Here is a 23,845-nt window from a genome sequence, read left to right as displayed (position 1 = left end):
CGCCACCCAATTTTTCCCCAAGGAGTTTTTCATTCATGGGTAATACTCGAATGCAAAAATCACAATGAAAGTGTTGACCCAGTCTGTGCTGAGTTATCTAATTGCCGCCCCTCTGGATTGAGAAAGGGAAAATTGGCTAGAATTCCCACTCTTGATTGTTATACAGTGACCTGAAGTATTGCATGTTCTCACCTTAGAGGAATGTTACTTCGAGTGTAGATAATCTTTCCTCCGGTTGAATAGCCTGCTAGAATCCATTCAGGTGAGCTACTGGATGGAGGCTGCAACCCAGGAGTCACCCCCTCTGGGATGGGAGGGGAGAAAATTGTGTAACAAGACCTTTAATTTAAAATTCTCATCATAGTCATCACCCATCACCTCTGTGCTCACTGACCTACATTGGCTCCCGGTCCAGCAAAACTTTTCAAATCCTTCTATGGCCTCGCCCCTCCCTACCTCCTCCAGCGTAGAGGTTTTCAAGAAGATGAGGGGTTTTGCTAGAGTAGATAGAGAAATACTATTCCCTCTGGTGAGTGGGTCAATAACCAGCGGTCATAGATTTAAAATCATTGGCAAAAGATCCAGAGGGGAGATGAGGAGAAGTGTTTCCACTCAGAGAGTTGTCGGGATCTGGAACGCTTTCCCTGAAAATGTGGTGGAAGCTGATTCCCTAAATAATTTTAAAGGGGGGTTGTCTGGTACTTGAAGATGAGGAACTTACAGGGTTACGGACAAAAAGCGGGGATGTGGGACTAAACACGACTGCTCTTTCAAAGAGCCGGCACAGGCACGACGGGCCGAATGGCCTCCTTCTGTGCTGTAAGTTTCTATGGTTCTACGATCTCTTCTTTGCTCCTCACTTTCTAATTGTTTGCTTGCTTCTCACTTTCTTCATTTGCCTATTTCTTGCCTCCATTTCTTATTGGGGAATCACTGGTGTGCAATTGCAGCCTGTAAACATCCCCTTTCCTGAGGAGTAGGTGAGTAACTTGGAGAGGCCTAACAAGGGGAAGAAAATGCATAAGAGAAAATTTGTGGTTTTAAAAACACCATAGTCTTGTCATTGCATGACCAGAACTGGGATGAGAGGGTTGTCCTATGAGGAGAGGTTGAGTAGCTTGGGGCTATACTCTCTGGAGTTTAAAAAAATGAGAGCTGATGTTATTGAAACATAAAATTCGTAGAGGGCTTGACAGGGTAGATGCTGAGAGGCTGTTTCCCCTGGTTGGAGAGTCTAGAACTAGGAGTCATCATCTCAGGATAAGGGGTCATCCATTTAGGACTGAGATGAGGAGAAATTTGTTCACTCAGAGGGTTGTGAATCTTTGGAATTCTCTACCCCAGAGGGCTGTGGAGGCTCAGTCGTTGAGTATATTCAAGACAGAGATTGATAGATTTTTGGACACTAAGGGATATGGGGGTGGGGCAGGAAAGTGTTGAGTAGAAGTTCAGCTATGATCTTATTGAATGGCGGAGTAGGCTCGAGGGGCTGTATGGCCTACTTTTGCTCCTATTTCTTATGTTCTTATGGTCTTATGAGTACTTTTGTCAGAACACTACTGGTTCACAACCCAATCTCATCCAAGGTGAGAATCCTACCAGCCAGAGATTGGCTCTGATATACTGTATCGCTTTGTCCTATTTCTGACTCTGTCCTGTGATTGACGCCGTAATCTGCTTCTTTCAACTTCAGTGTGTTCTCACCTTATAGGAATGTTATTACGAGTCCAGGTTATCTCTGCTGCTGGATATGAATCCACTGCACACAGGAAAGAAGCTTCTTCTTCGACTAGTGCATCCACTGTCTCCAAGGGACTGGTGATCTGAGGAGCTGGGAAATTCGATACAGATTCAGGAATTACAGTAATAATCATTTGGCAAAAGCTACAGCAAATCTCAAACTTCGTGATTCGCGATTCTGCATTTCTTCATTTAAACATTTTTTTTTCTTCTGCAAGTCGAGGAAAGCATTCAGTAAAAATGTGGCTTAAGTGAATCTAATCATGGGACACCATGCACAGCAAACATCAAATACTGATGTTATAAAACCCAACATGGCATCCGCTTACATCCATAACTCGTAACATTATCTTGGAGACACCACAAAGTAGGTTGGACCCGCTGACGCCATAAGTACATAAGAAATAGGAGCAGGAGTTGGCCCTTCGGCCTTTCGAGTCTGCTCCACCATTCAATAAGATCATGGCTGATCTTCTACATCAACTCCACTTTCCCGCCCTATCCTCATATCCCTTGATTCCCTTAGTGCCGAAAAATCTATCGATCTCAGCCTTGAATACACTCAATGACTGAGCACTCTGGGGTAGAGAATTCCAAAGATTCACAATCATCTGAGTGAAGAAATTTCTCCTCATCTCAGTCCTAAATGGCCGACCCCTTATCCTGAGACTGTGACCCCCCTAGTTCTAGACTCCCCAGCCAGGGGAAGCAGCCTCTCAGCATCTACTCTTTCAAGCCCTCGAAGAATTTTATATGTTTCGATGAGATCACCTTTCATTCTTCTAAGCTGTTCTTCAGATAGCAGACAATTGATTGCACTTAAATTCATGGTATGAAAGAGTCCGATACAATCAAAATTCTGATAGCATACATGTTATTCAAAGTCTATCAGGCAACAACAACAACTTGATTTTATATAGCACCTTCAACGTAGAAAGACGTCCCAAGGCACTTCACGGGAGTGTTATCAGAAAAAAATTGACACATAAAGAGTTATTAGGACAGGTGACCAAAAGCTTGGTCAAAGAGGTAGGTTTTAAGGGGCGTCTTGAAGGAGGAGAGAGCGGAAGAGAGGTTTAGGGAGGGAATTCCAGAGCTTAGGACCCAGGTAGCTGAAGGCATGGCCACCAATGGTGGAGCGAAGGAAGTCGGGAAGCAAGAAGCCAGAATTGGAGGAGCGCAGAGATCTCGGAGGGTTGGAGGACTGGAGGAGGTGACGGACTTATTTCACTTAATGCCTTTATAGCCAGTGGGAATGAGGTAGTGGAGGGAAGAGGATGCTTGGTTTTCACTACATTTTATTCCTGCCTCTAGTTGGTGTCATGCTGAACACTATTGGGTACCAAGCTCCTGAAATTGAATCAAGTGATTCAAACTGAAGAGGTGTAGGATTGTGTTATTTAAACAGCGGTGATTCTAGCCCATTAGGATTACAGGGAATAGTATACCCTATATATATATTACAGGTTAATACCAAGTCACAGTCTGTTCCTGAGTCTGTCAGTTTTGGGATAACCAGTTCTATATTACCATATAGTGTGTTATTTTGACAGCTCAAAAAAGCAGTGATTTTACACTGTTACAGTGGGAGGGAAACAGTTATGTAACTAATTCTTTACTTTTGAAATCGGTTTAACGTTACTGTAAAATATATTCAGGGTAGGGATGAGTAGCTTTAGTGATTCAAGAAAATCTTCCAACAGCAGCCAAAAATGAGACAGTTAATCTCTATAGTTATGTATATCTCTATATATGAAACAAGTTTTTTTGTTAGGCTGACCTCTTGCTTCCTATTAAAAGATTGTTTTAGGTAAATCCATGAACTGTTTGGTTTTGAAAGAAATACAGGCAGTCTGAAGCAAAACTGCGAAAGGAATTTTTGGATCCTTCATTGGGTTCAGAGGGTCAGAGCTCCCCCAGTGGATTGATTGGTAACTGCACCACTTGGGACCAACAAAGACCCAGGAATTACATAGAATTACATAAAGAGATATTAGGACAGGTGAGGTCGTTTTTAAGGAGCATCTTAAAGAAGGCGAGGGGAGTAGAGAGATGAAGAGGTTTAGGGAGTGAATTCTAGAGCTTAGGACCCAGGCAGCTAAAGGCATGGCCACCAATGGTGGAGCGATGAAAATTGGGGATGCGCAAGAGGCCAGAATTGGAGGAGCGCAGAGATCTCGGAGGGTTAAGGGCTGGAGGAGGTACATACAATTACATAGAATTTTATGGCACAGAAACAGGCCATTTGGCCCAACTGGTCCATGTTGGTGTTTATGCTCCACACGAGCCTCCTCCCACCCTGCTTCATCTCACCCTATCAACAAATCCTTCTATTCCTTTCTCCCTCATGTACTTATCTAGCTTCCCCTTTAAATGCACCTATTCACCTCAACCACTCCATGTGGCAGCAGACTTCACACTTTCACACTCTCTCTGAGTAAAGAAGGAAGGTTTGGGGCTGGTTTAACTTCCACTATACTCCTTGAAATTGTGCAATAAAGTGGTAGAAAATCAAAGGGAAATTGAGCAAAAGTCCTACCAGCACATCCGAGGCCCTGCTAGCACCTCCCTCAATTTCCCTTCATCGCTCTGCCCTCTCCCTTCGTTGCCCCACTCCTACTGAACTCTCAATGGGCTTCAGGCATGGGGTTCCTTCTTGCAAGTTCACTCTGGCAAGAGGAGGCAGAACTCCTCGCTATCTTTAACCTGCTCTAGGAGCAAATCCATGACTGCATTAGGGAATCTGGGGGTCCCTGGACATCATCAGATAATCACTTTCCCCTAACGGCCATTGAAAAGCGCATTGCCCCTTTAAAGGGCTGCAGGTTGCCTTTAAGTAGAGTCCGTTCTGCCAGATTTCCAGCCCTTCCAACCAGCAAGCTGCCTATGCCAGCTGTGGCTCAGTGGGTAGCCACTCTCACCCCTCAGTCAGAAAGTCATGGGTCCAAGTCCCACGCCAGAGACTTCAGCATGTATTCCAGGCCGACACTCCCAGTGTATAACTGAGGGAGCGCTGTACTGTCGGAGGTGCCGTCTTTCGGATAAGACGTTAAACCAAGGCTCTACCTGCCCTTTCAGCTGGATGTTAAAGATCCCATGTCACTATTTTGGAGAAGAGTACAGGAGTTCTCCCCTGTGACCTGGTTAATATTTATCACTAAAATATCATTATCACATTGCTCTTTGTGGGATATTGCTGTGTGCAACTTTGCTGCCAACTTTTCCTACAACAGTGGCTACAGTTCTAAAGTACTTCATTGCCTGTGAAATGCTTTGTGAAGTCCTGGGGTCCTGAAGGGCACTATATAAATGCAATTCTTTCTGCGTTTTCTTTCTATAGGGAGTGCAATTAGTGCTGACTGCTTGGCAATTACAACAACAACTACTTACATTTACATAGCACCTTTAACGTACATAAGAACATAAGAAGTAAGAGCAGGAGTAGGCCATACGGCCCCTCGAGCCTGCTCCGCCATTCAATAAGATCATGGCTGATCATCGACCTCAACTCCACTTTCCCGCCCGATCTCCATATCCCTTGATTCCCCTAGAGTCCAAATATCTATCTATCTCAGCCTTGAATATACTCAAAGACTCAGCATTCACAGCCCTCTGGGGCAGAGAATTCCAAGGATTCACAACCCTCTGAGTGAAGAAATTCCTCCTCATCTCAGTCTTAAATGGCCTACCCCTTATCCTGAGACTATGCCCCCTAGTTCTAGACATTCCAGCCAGGGGAAACAACCTCTCAGCATCTACCCTGTCAATCCCCCTCAGAATCTTGTATGTTTCAATGAGATCACCTCTCATTCTTAAACTCCAGAGAGTAAAGGCCCATTGTACACAATCTCTCATCATAGGATAGCCCTCTCATCCCACGAATCAATCTAGTGAACCTTCGTTGCACTGCCTCCAAGGCAAGTATATCCTTCCTTAGATAAGGTGACCAGAACTGTGCACAGTACTCCAGGTGTGGTCTCACCAAGGCCCTGTACAATTGTAATAAGACTTCCTTACTCTGAAACTCCAACCCCCTTGCAATAAAGGCCAACATGCCATTTGCCTTCCTTATCGCTTGCTGTACCTGCATGCTAGCTTTGTGTTTCTTGCACGAGGACACCCAAATCTCTTTGAACACCAACATTTGAAAGTTTCTCACCATTTAAAAAATATTCAGTTTTTCTATTCTTCCTACCAAAGTGAATAACCTCATATTTCCCTACATTATACTCCATCTGCCACCTTACTGCCCACTCACTTAGTCTATCTATATCCCTTTGCAGACTCTTTGTGTTCTCCTCACTCTTTGGCCACGATTTTCTCAACCGATGAGGCTTGGGAGCGGGTCAGGTGGCTTCCGGGTTCCACATCTCGCCCCCAACTACATCTGGCTTGTTAAGCCCGCTCTGCGGGCTTGCTGGCCAATTAAGATGAAGCCGGTCAGATGACGTCATTTGATGACGTGTCATCTGCTGGTTTTCCTAAAGGGACCACACACAATCTTTTTTTGACAGCTGATTTCTCAGTGTTTGACAGCATTGAGGTGCTGCAAACACTGACAATCACTGTACAAAGGTGAGTTCTTGCACCCAAGCTCTCCAGTGACTCCCTCCTTAGGCTAGAACAGATGGCAGTTGCAGGTGAGGTTACAGAAGCGATCTGTCACTAGTGAGAGAGGTTTTCCCAATGAGGTGGGACTACACATACAATTGAAAACTTGTTACCTACAGAAAAGTCTAAATGCATTAAAAATGAATTTCCCAACATTTTCTTACCTCTGAAACTCACCAGTGCACCATTGGATCCTTCACACCACTTCTGCAGCTGTCATCAATGCAGGAACATTACAGCAGACTCACAACACTTACCTGGCATGGAGTCCGGATGTCGGAAAGCCCGAAGTAGAAGTGTCAAAATTGATAAAGAGCCTATTAACTGCCTGTTAACAACCTTTAACAGGCAGTTAAGTGGCTATAATCCTCTTCCTGCTGCTAGGTGTCTGGTCCATGCGCAAATCAGGGACCCGACTCTTGGGAAGATTGATTGGAGGCAGGTTGACAGCAGGTTTCTGACCCGCTGTCAATCTTTGCGATTTTGCCAGATGTCCTGCCTCCAAACCCGCCCCCTGAGCACCGGCAAAATTACGGCCTCTTCTCCTCACAGCTTACTGTCCCACCTATCTTTGTATCATCAGCAAACTTGGCTACATTACACTCGGTCCCTTCATCTAGGTCATTAGTATAGATTGTAAATAGCTGAGGCCCCAACACTGATCCTTGTGGCACCCCACTAGTTACAGCCTGCCAACCTGAAAAAGACCCGTTTATCCCGACTCTCTGTTTTCTGTCCGTTAACCAATCCTCTATCCATGCTATTATATTATCCCCAACCCCATGAGCCCTAATCTTGTGTAATAATCTTTTATGTGGCACCTTATCGAATGCCTTTTGGAAATCCAAATATACTACATCCACTGGTTCCCCTTTATCTACCCCATTAGTTACATCCTCAAAAAATTCTAATAAATTGGTCAAACATGATTTCCCTTTCATAAAACCATGTTGACTCTGCCTAATCATGTTATGATTTACTAAGTGACTTGATACCACTCCCTTAACAATGGATTCCAGCATTTTCCCGACGACTGATGTCAGGCTAACTGGCCTGTAGTTCCCTGTTTTTTTTCTCCCTCCTAAACCTTTAAAGTTATGCAGAAATCCTGGAACAATAGCCTCTCTGATTACTTTTTGTGCTTGTGCACTAGATTTTAGTGATTGGTGTACCTGGACACTTTGCTCCTCCACAGCTCCTAGACTCTCGCCATTAAGAAAATATTCCAATTTGTTTATCTTGGATACAAAGTAGATGACCTCACACTTCCCCACATTGAACTCCATCTGCCTAAAGATTAGTCCACTCACTTATTCAGTCTATCTCCCTTTGTAACTTCCTGCTTCCATTGACACAGTTTCTGGTAGATGTCTTACTTTTCTTTTTAAATATCAGGAGAACATATCCTCCAGTCCCTCGAAAATATTTTCTTGCTCATTTCTTTGAAAATTCCAGAATGTGTGTTAAATGTTCGTACAATAACATTGCACACCTTAGTTTCCAGGATATAATGTTTTTCACAGCTTGTGTTACATGGAATTACATAGAATTTTACAGCACAGAAACAGGCCATTCGGCCCAACTGGTCTGTGCCAGTGTTCATGCTCCACACGAGTCTCACCGCACCCCTCTTCACCTAACCCCATCAACATATTCCTTTCTCCCTCATGTGTTTATCTAGCTTCCTCTTAAATGCATCTATGCTATGTTCTAGTAACCTCTCTATATGCTATATGCCACTTTGAATGGGTGTGGAATTTATTCACATTCTTTGCTCATGAAAACTGATATGAAGAACTTGTGTACTGCAACTGCAACTTCCCAATTCCCTGAAAAGTTCTTATCTGATCTTAAACACCCTACTTATTTCATATACAAGGTTCCGTGTCTGGTCAACATTGAAAATCACATTTGTTCAAGTGTATCCAATCTGCCTTCCTCTCTGCCCCTACAATCATCACTCATACTGTCTCCTTCACTGGTGGAATAAACAGGGTATTCAGAAATTGCAGTTTCTTAATCTGTGTTTGCAGGGAGCACAGAATAGAGATGTGCCATGAGTTACACCATAGTTCTGACAGGGGAGTTATCCCCGGTGTCCTGGCCAATATTTATCCCTCAACCAACATAACAAAAACAGATGATCTGGTCATTATCACATTGCTGTTTGTGGGAGCTTGCTGTGCTCAAATTGGCTGCCGCGTTTCCCACATTACAACAATGACTCCACTCCAAAAGTGCTTCATTGGCTGTAAAGCGCTTTGAGACGTCCGGTGGTCGTGAAAGGCGCTATAGAAATGCAAATCCGTCTTTCTTTCTTTTTATTCCCGCAGCAACTGGTAACTGACAGAGACACCGCAACCTAACGCTAACCTGGCATGTACTTGTTTGCATCTTATTTCATAGGAACACGATAGGTCATTCAGCACCTCGAGTTTGTTCCGCCATTCAATTAGCTCATTGCTGATCTGTATCTTAACACAATCTAACCAGCTTGGTTCCATACGCCTTAATACCCTTGCCTAACAAAAATCTATCAAACTCAGTTTGGAATTTTTCTATCGAACTACAGCTTCAACAGCTGGGAAGAGCAGGGGAGTTCTCCCCGGTGTCCTGGCCAATATTTATCCCTCAACCAACATCACTAAAAAAAAACAGATTATCTGGTCATTATCACTTTGCTGTTTGTGGGAGCTGACTGCAAATTGGCTGCCGCGTTTCCCACATTACAACACTTCAAAAAGTACTTCATTGGCTGTAAATCGCTTTGGGACATCCCGACGTTGTGAAAGGCGCTATATAAATGCAAGTCATTATTTCTTCTTTCTTTTCGTGCATCCCATGGTGTATCTGACCTGGGAGTCTTTGATTGGCCTTGATTTTTACTGTGGGAGGGGGGTCACATTCGGGATGGAAGGGAGGGAAACCCTCATGGGGACTTCAGTGGACTGTTTTTCTCTCTAGAGGGCTACCACTGAGCCACGGCTGACACGGACCTGAAGAAGACGTGATGGAATAGCGTGGAGCGACTGAAGTGATGGGAGCTATGGAGTTGAAGTAGATACAAGTTGGGACCATGGTAGATAGGAATCAGTTTACAGCTGATACTGAAGGAAGCACAGACAGGTCCTACTTTCCCTTGTCCTAAGGGAGAAGATATCATTGACATTCGGGAAAGCTAGTATTTGCACTGAGGAGAGCAAATAAGAATCTGCTGTGCCCTCCCTGCCTGCTGCAGCTAAATGCGGGTGGGGAGGTGGGCCCTGGGGTCTCAGCAGATGTTCCTGCTGTCCACCCCTCTTACTGCCAGTCCCCAGGACTGTCTACTGGAAGGTGGTGGTAGGCCCGGAGTACTGATGGTAAAAGCTCAGATGGAGGAAGAGGTCCAAGGAGAGGCCTCGTCTCCCTCCATTTAGGCCTAATGGGACTTAACTTTTTAGGTTTTGATCTCAGCTGAGGCCTAAGATGAGTTTTCCCTATTCAACTCCAGGGCTTTTCCGCCCCTTTAATTCACCGGCTGCCTGCTCTGGTGCTGCCACACAGGTCTAGCTTCAGCACCATTGGGTGTCAGCCGTGGCTCAGTGGGTAACACTCTCACCTCCGAGTCAGAAGGTCGTGGGTTCAAGTCGCACTCCAGCGGACTTGAGCACATAATCTAGGCTAACACTCCAGTGAAGTACTGAGGGAGTGCTGCACTGTCTGAGGTGCCATCTTTCAGATGTGATGTTAAACTGAGATTTTCCCTCAGGTGGACATAAAAGATCCCATGGAACTATTTTGAAGAAGAGCAAGGGAGTTCTCCCCGGTGTCCTGGGCCAATATTTATCCCTCAACCAGGTGCAAGAACTACAGAGTAGTGATAATGGAGGACTTCAATTATCGTAATATAGACTGGGATAGTAATAGTGTAAAGGGCAGAGAGGGGGAAGAATTTCTGAAGTGTGTTCAGTAGAACTTTCTTGATTTATACGTTTCCAGCCCAACGGGGAAGGAGGCATTGTTGGATCTGGTTCTGGGGAATGAGGTGGGTCAAGTAGAATAAGTGTCACTGGGGAACATTTAGGGAACAGTGATCATATGAGGTTTAGATTAGCTATGGAAAGGGACAAGGAGCAATGTAGAGTAAAAAAGCTTAATTGGAGGAGGGCTAATTTCAGTGGGTTGAGAACGGATCTGGCTCGGGTAAATTGGAATCAAAGATTGGCAGGCAAAACTGTAATAGAACAATGGGCTGTCTTTAAAGAGGAGGTGGTTCGGGTGCAGTCGAGGTACATTCCCATGAGGGGGGAAAGGTAGGGCAACTAAAGCCAGAACTCCCTGGATGACGAAAGAGATAGAGAGTAAGATGAAGCAGAAAAAGGGGGTGTATGACAGATGTCAGGTTGAGAATACATGTGAGAACTAGGCTGAATATAGAAAGTTCAGCGGGGAAGTGAGAAAGGAAATAAGAGGGGCAAAGAGAGAGGATGAGAATAGACTGGCAGCTAACATAAAAGGGAATCCAAGAGTCTTCTATAGGCAGATAAATAGTAAACGGGTAGTAAGAGATAGTAAGGTGAGGTGAGAGTGACTGCTCTTGACATCAGGGCAGCATTTGACCGAGTGTGGCATTAAGGAGCCCTAGTAAAACTGAAGTCAATGGAAATCGGGGGGAAAACTGTCAACTGGCTGGAGTCATACCTAACACAAAGGAAGATGGTTGTGGTGGTTGAAGGTCAATCATCACAGCCCCAGGACATCGCGGGTCGTTTTCCGAGTGGCAGGCAGTGACTAGTGGGGTACCGCAAGGATCGGTCCTAGGACCCCAGCTGTTCACAATATATATTAATGATCTGGATGAGGGAATTGGATGTAATATCTCCAAATTTGCAGATGACACAAAGCTGGGTGGGAGGGTATGCTGTGAGGAGGATGTCGTGAAACTCCAGTACGATTTGGACAGGTTGGGTGACTGGGCAGAAACATGGCAAATGCACTATAATGTGGATAAATGTGAAGTTATCCACTTTGGTGGCAGAAACAGGAAGGCAGATTATTATTTGAATGGCAATAGATTGGGAGAAGGGGAAGTGCAAAGAGGCCTGGGTGTTCTTGTGCACCAGTCGCTGAAGGTAAGCATGCAGGTGCAGCAGGCGGTTAAGAAGGCAAATGGTATGTTGGCCTTCGTAGCAAGAGGGTTTGAGTACAGGAACAAGGATGTCTTGCTACAGTTGTACAGGGCCTTGGTGAGACCACACCTTGAGTATTGTGTGCAGTTTTGGTCGCCTTACCTGAGGAAGGACGTTCTTGCCATGGAAGGAGTGCAGCGAAGATTCACCAGGCTGATACCTGGGATGGCAGGAATGACGTATGAGGAGAGATTGTGTCGACTGGGCTTATACTCACTGGAGTTTAGAAGATTGAGAGGGGATCTCATCGAAACCTATAAAATTCTGTCAGGCCTGGACAGACTAGATGCAGGAAGGATGTTTCTGATGGCCGGGGAGTCCAGAACCAGGGGTCATAGTCTAAGGATAAGGGGTAAGCCATTTAGGACTGAAATGAGGAGGAATTTCTTCACCCAGAGAGTGGTGAACCTGTGGAATTCTCTGCCACAGAGGGCAGTGGAGGCCAGTTCATTAAATATATTCAAGAAAGAGTTGGATATATTTCTTAAGGCTAAAGGGATCAAGGGATATGGGGAGAAGGCAGGGACAGGGTACTGAATTTGGATGATCAGCCATGATCTCATTGAATGGCGGAGCAGGCTCGAAGGGCCGAATGGCCTACTCCTGCTCCTATCTTCTATGTTTCTATGCAGGAGTTCCTCAGGGCAGTGTCCTAGGCCCAACCATCTTCAGCTGCTTCATCAATGACCTTCCCTTCAACATAAGGTCAGAAATGGGGATGTTCACTGATGACTACACAGTGTTCAGTGCCATTCATAACTCCTCAGATAATGAAGCAGTCCATGCCCGCATGCAACAAGACCTGGATGATGTTCAGGCTTGGGCTGATAAGTGGCAGGTAACATTGGTGCCACAGAAGTGCCAGGCAATGACTATCTGCAACAAGTGAGAGTCTAACCACCGCCCCTTGACATTCAATGGCATTACTATCACCAAATCCCCCACCATCAACATCCTGGGGGTCACCATTGACCAGAAACTTAACTGGACCAGCCACATAAATACTGTGGCAACAAGAGCAGGTCAGAGGCTAGGTATTCTGCTACGAGTGTCTCACCTCCTGACTCCCCAAGGCCTTTCCACCACCTACAAGGCACAAGTCAGTAGTGTGATGGAATACACTCCATTGCCTGGATGGTTGCAGCTGGAACAACACTCAAGAAGCTCGACACCATCCAGGACAAAGCAGCCAGCTTGATTGTCACCCCATCCACCACCTTAAACATTCACTCCCTCCACCCCCGGTGTACCGAGGCTGCAGTGTGTACCATCTACAAGATGCACTGCAGCAACTCGCCAAGGCTTCTTCAGCAGCACCTCCCAAACCCGCGACCTCTTCCACCTAGGACAAGGGCAGCAGACGCATGGGAACGCCACCACCTCCAAGTTCCCCTCCAAGACACACACCATCCTGACTTAGAAGTATATCGCCGACCCTTCAAAATCTTGGCACTCCCTCCCTAACAGCACTGTGGGTGTATCTTCACCACATGGACTGCAGCGGTTCAAGAAGGCGGCTCACCACCACGTTCTCAAGGGCCATTAGGGATGGGCAATAAATGCTGGCCTTGCCAGCGACACCCACATCCCATAAACGATAAAAAAAAGGAGTAGTGGGGCCGATTAGGGACCAAAAAGGAGACCCACGCATGAAGGCAGAGGTCATGGTTGAGGTACTAAATGAATACTTTGCCTCTGTCTTTACCAAGGAAGAAGATGCTGCCAAAGTCATAGTGAAAAACGAGTTAGTTGAGATACTGGATGAGATAAAAATTGATAAAGAGGAGGGACTAGAAATGCTGGCTGTACTTAAAGTAGACAAGTCACCAGGAGCGGATGGGATGCATCCTAGGATGCTGAGGGAGGTAAGGGTTGAAATTACGGAGGTACTGGCCATAATCTTCCAATCTTCCTTAGATACAGGGGTGGTGCCAGAGGACTTGAGATTTGCAAATATTACACCCTTATTCAAAAAAGGGTGTAAGGATAAACCCAGAAACTATAGACCAGTCAGTTTAACCTCGGTAGTGGGGAAGCTTTTAGAAACGATAATCTGGACAAAATTAACAGTCATTTGGACAAGTGTGGATTAATTAAGGAAAGTCAGCATGGATTTGTTAAGTTTTTTCTGATGAGTTAGCAGAGAGGATTGATGAGGGCAATGCGGTTGATGTGGTGTACATGGACTTCCAAAAGGCGTTTGATAAAGTGCCATGTAATAGGCTTGCCAGCAAAGTTGAAGCCCATGGAATAAAAGGGACAGTGGCATCATGGATACGAAATTGGTTAAGTGACAGGAAACAGACAGTAGTGGTGAACGGTTGTTTTTCAGACTGGAGGACCACTGCTTTTCTTGATATATATTAATGACTTGGAATTGGGAGTACAGGGCACAATTTCAAAATTTGCAGATGACACAAAACTTGGAAGTATAGTGAACAGTGAGGGGGAGAGTGATAGGCTTCAAGAAGACATAGACAGGCTGGTGGAATGGGCAGACAGGTGGCAGATGGAATTTAACGCAGAAAGGTGCGAAGTGATACATTTTGATAGGAAGAACGAGGAGAGGCAATATAAACTAAAGGGTACAATCCTAAAGTGGATGCAGGAGCAGAGACACCTGGGGTACATGTGCACAAATTGCTGAAGGTGGCAGGGCACGTTGAGAAAACGGTTAAAAAAGCATACGGGATCCTGGGCTTTATAAATAGAGGCATAGAGTACAAAAGCAAGGAAGTTATGAGGAACCTGGTTCAGCCTCAACTGGAGTATTGTATCCAATTCTGGGCACCGCACTTTAGGAAAGATGTGAAGGCCTTAGAGAGGGTGCAGAAAAGATTTACGAGAATGATTCCAGGGATGAGGGACTTCAGTAGCATGGCTAGACTGGAGAAGCTAGGGTTGTTCTCCTTTGAGCAGAGAAGATTGAGAAGAGATTTGAGAGAGGTGTTCAAAATCATGAGGGGTCTAGACAGAGTAGAGAGAAACTGTTCCCATTGGCGGAAGGGTCGCGAACCAGAGGACACAGATTTAAGGTGATTGGCAGAAGAACCAAAGGCGAAGTAAGAAAAAAAAAATTTACGCAGCGAGTGGTTAAGATCTGGAATGCACTGCCTGAAAAGGTGGTGGAGGCAGACTCAGTCGTGGCTTTCAAAAGGGAATTGGATAAGTATCTGAAGGAAAATAATTTGCAGGGCTACGGGGAAAGGGCGGGGGAGTGGGACTAGCTGAGGTACTCTTGCAGAACATAAGAAGTAGGAGCAGGAGTAGGCCATACGGCCCCTCGGGCCTGCTCCGCCATTCAATAGGATCATGGCTGATCCGAACCTAGACTCACGTCCACTTCCCTGCCCTCTCCCCGTAACCCCTAATTCCCTTATCAGCTAGGAAACTGTTTATCTCCGTTTTAAATTTATTTAATGTCGCAGCTTCCACAGCTCTCTGAGGTAGCAAATTCCATAGATTTACTACCCTCTGAGTGAAGAAGTTTCTCCTCATCTCAGTTTTGAAAGGGCAGCCCCTTATTCTAAGATTATGCCCCCTAGTTCTAGTCTCACCCATCAGTGGAAACATCCTCACCGCATCCACCCGATCAAGCCCCCTCACAATCTTATATGTTTCGATAAGATCGGCTCTCATTCTTCTGAATTCCAATGAGTAGAGGCCCAACCTACTCAACCTTTCCTCATAAGTCAACCCCCTCATCTCCGGAATCAACCGAGTGAACCTTCTCTGAACTGCCTCGAGAGCAAGTATATCTTTTCTTAAATATGGAAACCAAAACTGCACGCAGTATTCCAGGTGTGGCCTCACCAGTACCCTGTATAACTGAAGCAAGACTTCCCTGCTTTTATACTCCATCCCCCTTGCAATAAAAGCCAAGATTCCATTGGCCTTCCTGATCACCCGCTGCACCTGCATACTAACTTTTTGTGTTTCATGCACCAGGATCCCCAGATCCCTTTGTACTGTAGCACTTTGTAGTTTCTCTCCATTTAGATAATAACTTGCTCTTTGATTTTTTCTGCCAAAGTGCATAACCTCACACTTTCCAACATTATATTGCATCTGCCAAATCTCTGCCCACTCACTTAGCCTGTCTATGTCCTTTTGCAGGTTTTTTATGTCCTCCTCACTCACTGCTTTCCCTCCCATCTTTGTATCGTCGGCAAACTTGGATATGTTGCACTCGGTCCCTTCCTCCAAATCGTTAATATAGATTGTAAAGAGTTGGGGTCCCAGCACTGACCCCTGCGGAACACCACTAGTTACTGATTGCCAACCCGAGAATGAACCATTTATCCCAACTCTCTGTTTTCTGTTAGATAGCCAATCTTCCACCCATGCCAGTATGTTACCCCCAATCCCGTGATTTTTTATCTTGTGCAGTAATCTTTTGTGTGGCACCTTGTCAAATGCCTTTTGGAAGTCCAAATACACCACATCCACTGGTTCCCCTTTATCCACCCTGTTTGTTACATCCTCAAAGAATTCGAGCAAATTTGTCAAACATGACTTCCCCTTCATAAAACCATGCTGACTCTGTCCGATTAAATTATGCTTATCCAAATGTCCTGTTACTGCTTCCTTAATAATGGACTCCAACATTTTACCAACCACAGATGTTAGGCTAACTGGTCTATAGTTTGCAGCCTTTTGTCTACCTCCCTTTTTAAATAAGGGTGTTACATTAGCAGTTTTCCAATCTGCTGGGACCTTTCCTGAATCCAGGGTTTTTTGGAAAATTACCACCAATGCATCCGCAATCCCTACCGTTACTTCTCTCAAGACCCTAGGATGTAAGCCATCAGGTCCAGGGGATTTATCCGCCTTAAGTCCCATTATCTTACCGAGTACCATCTCCTTAGTGATTTTAATCGTGTTTAGCTCCTCCCCCCTATAACCTCCTGTTTGTCCAGTGTTGGGATATTTTTAGTGTCCTCTACTGTAAAGACTGATACAAAATATTTGTTCAGCGTTTTTGCCATCTCCATGTTCCCCACTACTAATTTCCCGGCCTCGTCCTCTAAGGGACCAACATTCACTTTAGCCACCCTTTTTCTTTTTATATAACTGCAGAAACTCTTGCTATCTGTTTTTATATTTTTTGCTAGTTTACTTTCATAATCTATCTTCCCTTTCTTAATTAATCTTTTAGTTATTCTTTGCTGGCTTTTAATTGCTTCCCAATCTTCTATCCTCCCATTAGATTTGGCTACTTTATATGCCCTTGTTTTCAATCGGATACTATCCTTTATTACTTTACTTAGCCACGGATGGCTGTCTTTTCTTTTACGCCCCTTTTTCCTCAGTGGAATATATTTTTCTTGAAGGTTGTGAAATATCTCCTTGAATGTACACCACTGCTCATGTACCGTCTTACACCTTAATCTATTTTCCCAGTCCACTTTAGTCAACTCTGCTCTCATACCTTCATAGTCTCCTTTATTTAAGCTTAGTATGCTAGTTTGAGATCCAACTCTCCCACCCTCCAACTGAATTTGGAATTCAACCATGTTATGGTCACTCATTCCAAGGGGATCCTTTACTAGGACATTTTTTATTTATCCTGTCTCATTACACAGGACCAGGTCTAAGCTTGCCTGCCCCCTGTTTGGTTCAGTAACATACTGCTCAAGGAACCCGTCCCTAATGCCCTCTATGAACTCTTCCTCAAGGCTGCCCTGCCCAATTTGATTTGTCCAGTCAATATGAAAGTTAAAATCTCCCACGATTATAGCTGCTCCCTTATTACAAGCCCCAACTATTTCCTGATTTATACTCCGACCAATAGAGTTGCAACTGTTAGGAGGCCTATAGACTACACCCACTAGTGACTTTTTCCCCTTATTATTCCTTATCTCCACCCAAACTGTTTCACTATCCTGATCCTTTGACCCAATATCATTTCTCACTATTGCAGTGATTTCATCCTTTATTAACATAGCCACCCCACCTCCCTTTCCTTCCTGTCTGTTCTTCCTAATAGTCAAATACCCCTGGATGTTTAGTTCCCAGTCATGGTCACCTTGCAGCCATGTTTCTGTAATGGCCACCAGATCATACCTATGTGTAGTTATTTGTACCGTCAACTCGTCTATTTTGTTACGAATGCTGCATGCATTCAGATAAAGAACTTTTAAATATGTTTTGTGACCATTTATTCCTGCTTTTACCCGCATGGGCTCGACAGGCCGAATGGCCTCCTTCTGTGCTGTAACCATTCTATGATTCTGATTCTAACATCACTAAAAACAGATTAACTGTTTGTGGGAGCTTGCTGTGTATAAATTGGCTGCTTCATTTCCTACATTACAACAGTGACTACACTTCAAAAGTACTTCATTGGCTGTAAAGGGCTTTGGGACGTCCTGAGGTCGTGAAAGGCGCTACAGAAAGGCAAGTTCTTTCTTTTTTTCTTCTTTCTCTCCAGTGACTGTCTCCCTCTAGTGGTGAAAATCCTACCCTACAGGTTAAATAACCAGGTACAGTAAATGGATCGTGGCTGCGGCAGTGTCCTACTCTGCCACAATGCTGCCAAAAGGAGAGAAGTGCAGATACGTTCTGGTGGTATCGTCTAATGATAACTGTATGATAAATGACACTTATGATAAACAATGTCTATAAATGGATTCCGTCAAAATAGATACAGTTGTCCTCGTGTGTAATAGCAGCTCTAGCAGTATTCCATGTCGTTCGCTGTTAATGACCTCCCTTCGACCCCCACGGCCAGATGTACATTATGGACTTGTAGAAAACCTTCCTCTGCTGGACACTCAATTCTGTGCCAAACACTACAGTTTCTGCAGTGCGCGTATGTCCAACTTTTGAGGATGTGTGACACTTTGGGGGGCAACTTTAACTAACCTGCTCGTTGGGAAACTGACGAGATCGGGTACAACGCTCTTTTTACACCCCGCCCGATTTTTATCCTCTATTGAAGTCAGCGTTCCACCCGATCCCGTGGGATTCTCACCCGGTGAGTTAGATAAAAATGACCCCCCTTTATGTCTGTAAATTCTCACCAAATGAGGGAGGTATTTTTCCCCCCACAATAGTAACAGTTTTGTTCCATTTCATTCACGTGTTCTTCCCCTTTGCGCACTTTTCAAATCTGATTGTTTAATGAAAGTTGCATCTGAGGATACCTTTTCTTTATATTTATTCTCAGGATGGGGCGTCGCTGGCAAGGGCAGCATTTATTGCCCTTGAGAAGGTGGTGGTGAGCCGCCTTCTTGAACCGCTGCAGTCCGTGTGGTGAAGGTTTGCCCACAGTGCTGTTAGGGAGGGAGTTCCAGGATTTTGACCCAGTGACGATGATCAAGCGGCGATATATTTCCAAGTCAGGATGGTGTGTGGCTTGGAGGGAAACTTGGAGGTGGTGGTGTTCCCATGCTGCCATTGTCATAGTAACATTAGAAACAGGAGTAGGCCATTTAGCCCCTCAGGTCTGCTCTACCATTCAATTAGATGGCTGATCTGCACCTCAACTCCGTTTTCCCACCTTGGCTCCATACCCCTTGATACTCTCACCTAACAAAAATCTATCGATCTCAGTCTTGAAAGCTCCAATTGTCCCCCAGAATCCATAGCCTTTTGGGAGAGAGAGTTCCAAATTTCTGCTACTCTTTGTGTGAAAAATTGCTTCCCGTCTTTCCATGTGGTCGAGGTCACAGGTTTGGGAAGTGCTACCGAAGAAGCCTTGGTGAGTTGCTACTGTCCATCCTGCAGATAGTACACACTGCAGCCATGGTGCACCGATGGTGGAGGGCGTGGATGTTTCAGACAGTGGATAGGTTGCCGATCAGATGGGCTGCTTCGTCCTCGAGCTTCTTGAGTGCTGTTGGAGCTGCACCCATCCAGGCAAGTGGAGAGTATTCCAACACACTCCTGACTTGTGCCTTGTAGGTGGTAGACAGGCTTTGGGGAGTCATAAGATGAGACACTCAACGCTACCCAGCCTCTGACCTGCTCTAGTAGCCACGGCATTTATGTGGCTGGTCCAATTGAGTTTCTGGTCAATGGTGACCCACAGGATGTTGATGGTGTGGGATTCGATGATGGTAATACCATTGAATGTCAAAGAGAGGTGGTTAGACTCTTGTTGGATATGGTCATTGTCTGGCACTTGTGTGGCACAAATGTTAATTGTCACTTATCAGCCCAAGCCTGGGTGCTGTCCAGGCCTTGCTGTATGTGGGCGTGGATTGCTTCATTTTCTAAGGAATTGTGAATGGAACTGAACACTGTACAGTCATCAGCGAACATCCCGACTTCTGACCTAATGATGGAGGGAAGGCCATTGATGAAGCAGCTGAAGATAGTTGCACCTTGTACTCATTTGTCTCCTTGTACAGCAGTTTATTTTACTTATGCAATTGGCTGGCGAGCTTGCGATTCCAGACAGTTCCTGTGTCTCATTATTTGCCATAACTAGGACAATTTCACAATTTCGCAAGCAGTCTGTAAAGTCAAATCTTCTTCTGATAGGAGCATCTCTTGAATGGAGTCACTCCTCAGACCACAAATAAAATGATTTCAACAGAGCACAGTTTTAAAAAGAAAAGGGCCAAACTTGCAATAAGCAGTTAGGTGTGCTAACACAACAAGATAAATAGGAACACAGTTTCCCTGCATTTCGTTTGTGAATTCGGAGCGGTTCCACAAGCGTGAGTGCTTTCGACTTGCAGCGCAACACCAGAATCCGCATCAGCTGGACAGAAGATTTTTCCAGATGTTTGGAGGTGGGAGCTCATGTGATGAAATTGCCAGGAACACGTCCAACCAGAGTTGGCAACCCCTAGCATGTATCCTTGCTGGATGGAAGTCCAGGTCGCACGATCAGCCCTACAGTGTTATAGCTCTATCTCTGACCTGCACGCCCAGCTAGTGAGGCCCCACAGTGGGAGCGAAGCCTTACAAAGTACACCATAAGTTTTTTTAATTGGGTCATAAACATGGGGAGCCCCAAACACTGCACGTTTCCCCTCATTGACCGCAGTTGAGCCACCCAGTGCTCTACAGTTCCAAACCTTCCTCAATGGCATCATAATGTGGGACCTCTTACCCGTGAGCCAACGTCTAAAAACAATGACCCAGATTTTGCTGTAATACTAAAAATGGCTGAAAAAGTTAGGGCTGTTTAATTCTGGAGCAAGTGAGTTTTTAACAGTGTAATAAGTGATAATTACTGCTAACACCCTCTCTGGCTCTGAAAGATTAATCTTACCAATGTGGAGTCTCATTCCCTCAAAAGAAAATCAATGTTGGAGATTTAAAAACAATTGAAAAAATTTTCTTTCAGTTTGTCTGTCTGCCTCTTTTATCTGTCTCTCTAAATCCCAACTGCATTTCTCTATCTTTATTTTGATTTGTACATCATTTGAATCGAATTTATGTTTCCTGCTTTTTACTTCCCGGTTTGGACTCTGCGTGGGCTGAATTTTAATGGGGAGCCAGATTGAGAGGCTGGCTGGCTCCGGGCGGGTAGCCCGGTGGCAGTAGACCACACAGAGGAGGGAGGAAGGGATTGCTTGGGGGCCGGTGTGCGGCTGGAGGAGCACAGGGTGGGTAAAGACCAGCACGGGGTGGGGGGGGGGGTCGCTAAGGATCGGTGGGGGGGGGGGGTGTGAGGAGGATCAGAGGCCGGGAGCAGCACAGCCATGTCCAGAGGAGCGGGGGGAGCAGCACGGTGGGGAGGCGGGCGGCGGTTTGTGGATCGTAGGCCTGGGGGGGGATCCGAGGCCTGGGGGGGGGGGTTCGGAGGTCTCGTTGGGGGTGTCTCCGATTGCGGAGGTGGGTTAGGCAGGGACCCTGGATCCAGGAGGTAAATATAATGGCACTTACCTCCTGGATCCAGCAGTCCTCACCTTGAATTAGCTGGCGGGTTTCACGAGGCCTGCAAAACCTGACCAGCCAATGTTAAATTCAAAATGGAGGTTAAAGCAGAGGCTTCCAGCCTCATTATGATATTTAAATAGACCAACGGCCTCCTGGCAATGGATTGGCTGCCCCGTCCTGCCTCCGTTGAAACCGAAAGTGGGCAGGTTGCAGGTGGGTTCGGGTTGGGGTTCAGATTTTTAACACTTTAACTACCCCCCCCTGTGTCTCAGTGATGATTCTTCGATGTGATTGGTTGAAGAGCCTCGGCCTGTGGCTTCACCTGCTCACAGACGCCACAGGCCACTGTAGAGGGCGCCGCACTGATTGGGGGAAATCTCCGGTGACAAGCCCGCAAAACTGTCATCAACTGTCAGTGAGGTGAACGGCAAGTGCTGTTCCTTTGCCGCTGAGAGCAAAATCCAGGCCATTAACTCCACCAGGGCCCCAATAACTATGGTGGGGGTGCGGGGAGGGTGCGGGTGAGGCTGAAAAAGGCAGAGGAACACAAAAAGGCCGGGGACGCGGAAGTTCTGCCGATCTTAATGGCAGGGCCTGGTTAACATCTTGTAGCTCCGCCTCCCGCCTGCCAGCCGGCCGAATGGACAGCCTGGTGGGCAGGGGGGAGGGGAGACCAGCAGCAGGAGGCTGCAGCCGAGGACTCTTGGAGACAGATTGGCGATCGGGAGGGCTGGGGTAGGCCGAAGGCTTCCTTGATGGGGCCCCGGGGGAGGGAGGTGGGGTAGAGCACTCCTGCTCCTCCTGGCCTATAAGGAGCGCTGTAACAGCCACTTACCTTGTGGAGCTGGCAGTTCCCGACTCCCTATCACTGCCAAGTATTCCCGACCCCTGAGAAAACAAGTGCAGCAACAGTGAATTTCAAACCAGGCTCCCAATTGCACTGTCGGAGCCCATTTTAAATATGTTAATAAGCATCTTGCCGCTCCACAGCGAGCCACTCTGACGCTCCAGATATCCATCGCTGAAAAAATGACGGCAGTGTATGTGCGGCAGATTCAAAACGCTTTCTGCATATTTCACTTTTTAACTCCCTTCCTCCAACCACCCTCGACCCTCTCTCGCCCATTGTGGTGGTGGGGGGGGGGGGGTTTAATATTGAGGCCCAGGAGTCCACATGGCTCCTTTAGATCCCATCCTTATCACCCCAGCAATAGCTCAGTGTTCACTGAGTCTACTACATCAAATCGCACAAGACCAGCAGCTGTAAACAGCCAGCTTTTTATTTGAATCGTTCCATGGGTATTTCTACTGGCACCGGTCTCCTGGCATTTCCAGATCCAACCAGTGCTTAACCAAACCGAATATATTTAGTTTAATGTAATTTTTTAATTAATTAATTGACCAAAAGTATTATATGGATCGCCAATCATTGTTACTTACAAAAACGGCATGATACCCCATCGCATAAATAATTCATACACACGGCGTTAATAAATGAATGTCGACAAACTTCTATCAAAGCAAAACCTGAGCTGTAAATATGACCATATGATATACTGCTTCACAGATTGCCTTGCTGGTTGGCGGCCGAGAGCTATTTTAACTAATCATTGCATTTTGTTTCATTTAAATTAAACTCGTTACTAATCAGTAGTTACATGACCACTTCTGGTGGTTTCAAAAAGCTAGTCGAGAAACAATACGCGGAAATCCGCTCCAAATACAGAGCAATTCGTTAACCAAAACAATTCAACGATTGAAGCAAACCTTTGGGAAGTGTCCCGTCAACTGAGCCCCCGGTTGTCATAAGGAAGATCGCCAGGAGTGGAATGTCGACTGGGCTAAAGGTCATGATGAGTGGCGTTCAAAACTTTTTCAGCCAAATAGGCCGGTATTCCCTTGAATTCTGTGTCAAAACCAGAGTTTATAGATGTTAACTTCTCAGGACTCTCTCACAGATCCCAAAAGAGGCCCTAGTGGATCCAAGTATAAATAGGAATTTTCAAAAGACTGGAACTGGGAACTGATGGACGTGAGCAGATGGTCTCTATCCTATCCAGCCATCTGCTGGTATGTAAGCTTACTGCCTCTCGTAACAAGAGTAAGTGCATCTCTCTTATAGACAGCTATGGATTAGGCACAACAATAGTCTTTTGCTAAAATCGCCAATAAATTAAGTCATCATCCTTCAGCAATTACAAGCTTCCAATTTTCAAATAACAACATTCGGTTCAAAAAGAGTTAAGTGACAACATTAAATGAGTTTGGTCACTGTAGCCTTGACTTGAGTTTGAAATATGTTCTTCACTGGACCCAAGAGCCTTTGTGTGGAGTTCCACCTGTTCCCTGATTAATGGTGTGTATAGATTTATTTTAAGTTGGGAATGTTAGATTACCAGTCTTGCTAGGGGGTGATAACTTTGTTTCCCAACACAATTGAATGTTAGTCACTGCTGTGGTTCATTAAATAGCGAGTTATATTTTGC

General features: G+C 45.5%; 1 protein-coding gene across 1 annotated transcript in view; it reads right to left on the bottom strand.

Moving 5' to 3' along the window:
* Positions 1-23,434, bottom strand: part of musk (muscle, skeletal, receptor tyrosine kinase) — a 216,861-nt gene extending 193,427 nt beyond the window's left edge. Inside the window, exons 1-2 of the mRNA XM_085992850.1 lie at positions 23,127-23,434; positions 1,705-1,831 (exon numbers count right to left, since the gene is read on the bottom strand). Coding sequence (XP_085848976.1) covers positions 1,705-1,831; positions 23,127-23,211 — 212 coding nt within the window. The 5' untranslated portion in view covers positions 23,212-23,434. The remainder of the gene's footprint in view (positions 1-1,704; positions 1,832-23,126) is intronic.
* Between the last annotated feature and the right edge of the window lie 411 nt (positions 23,435-23,845).

Source organism: Somniosus microcephalus, chromosome 1, assembly GCF_052327205.1.
Source record: "Somniosus microcephalus isolate GS21.2 chromosome 1, FLI_Smic_1.0, whole genome shotgun sequence".
Classification (NCBI taxonomy): Eukaryota; Metazoa; Chordata; class Chondrichthyes; order Squaliformes; family Somniosidae; genus Somniosus; species Somniosus microcephalus.
Note: the sequence above shows the minus strand (reverse complement) of the source record. Positions and strands in the feature narration are given on the sequence as shown.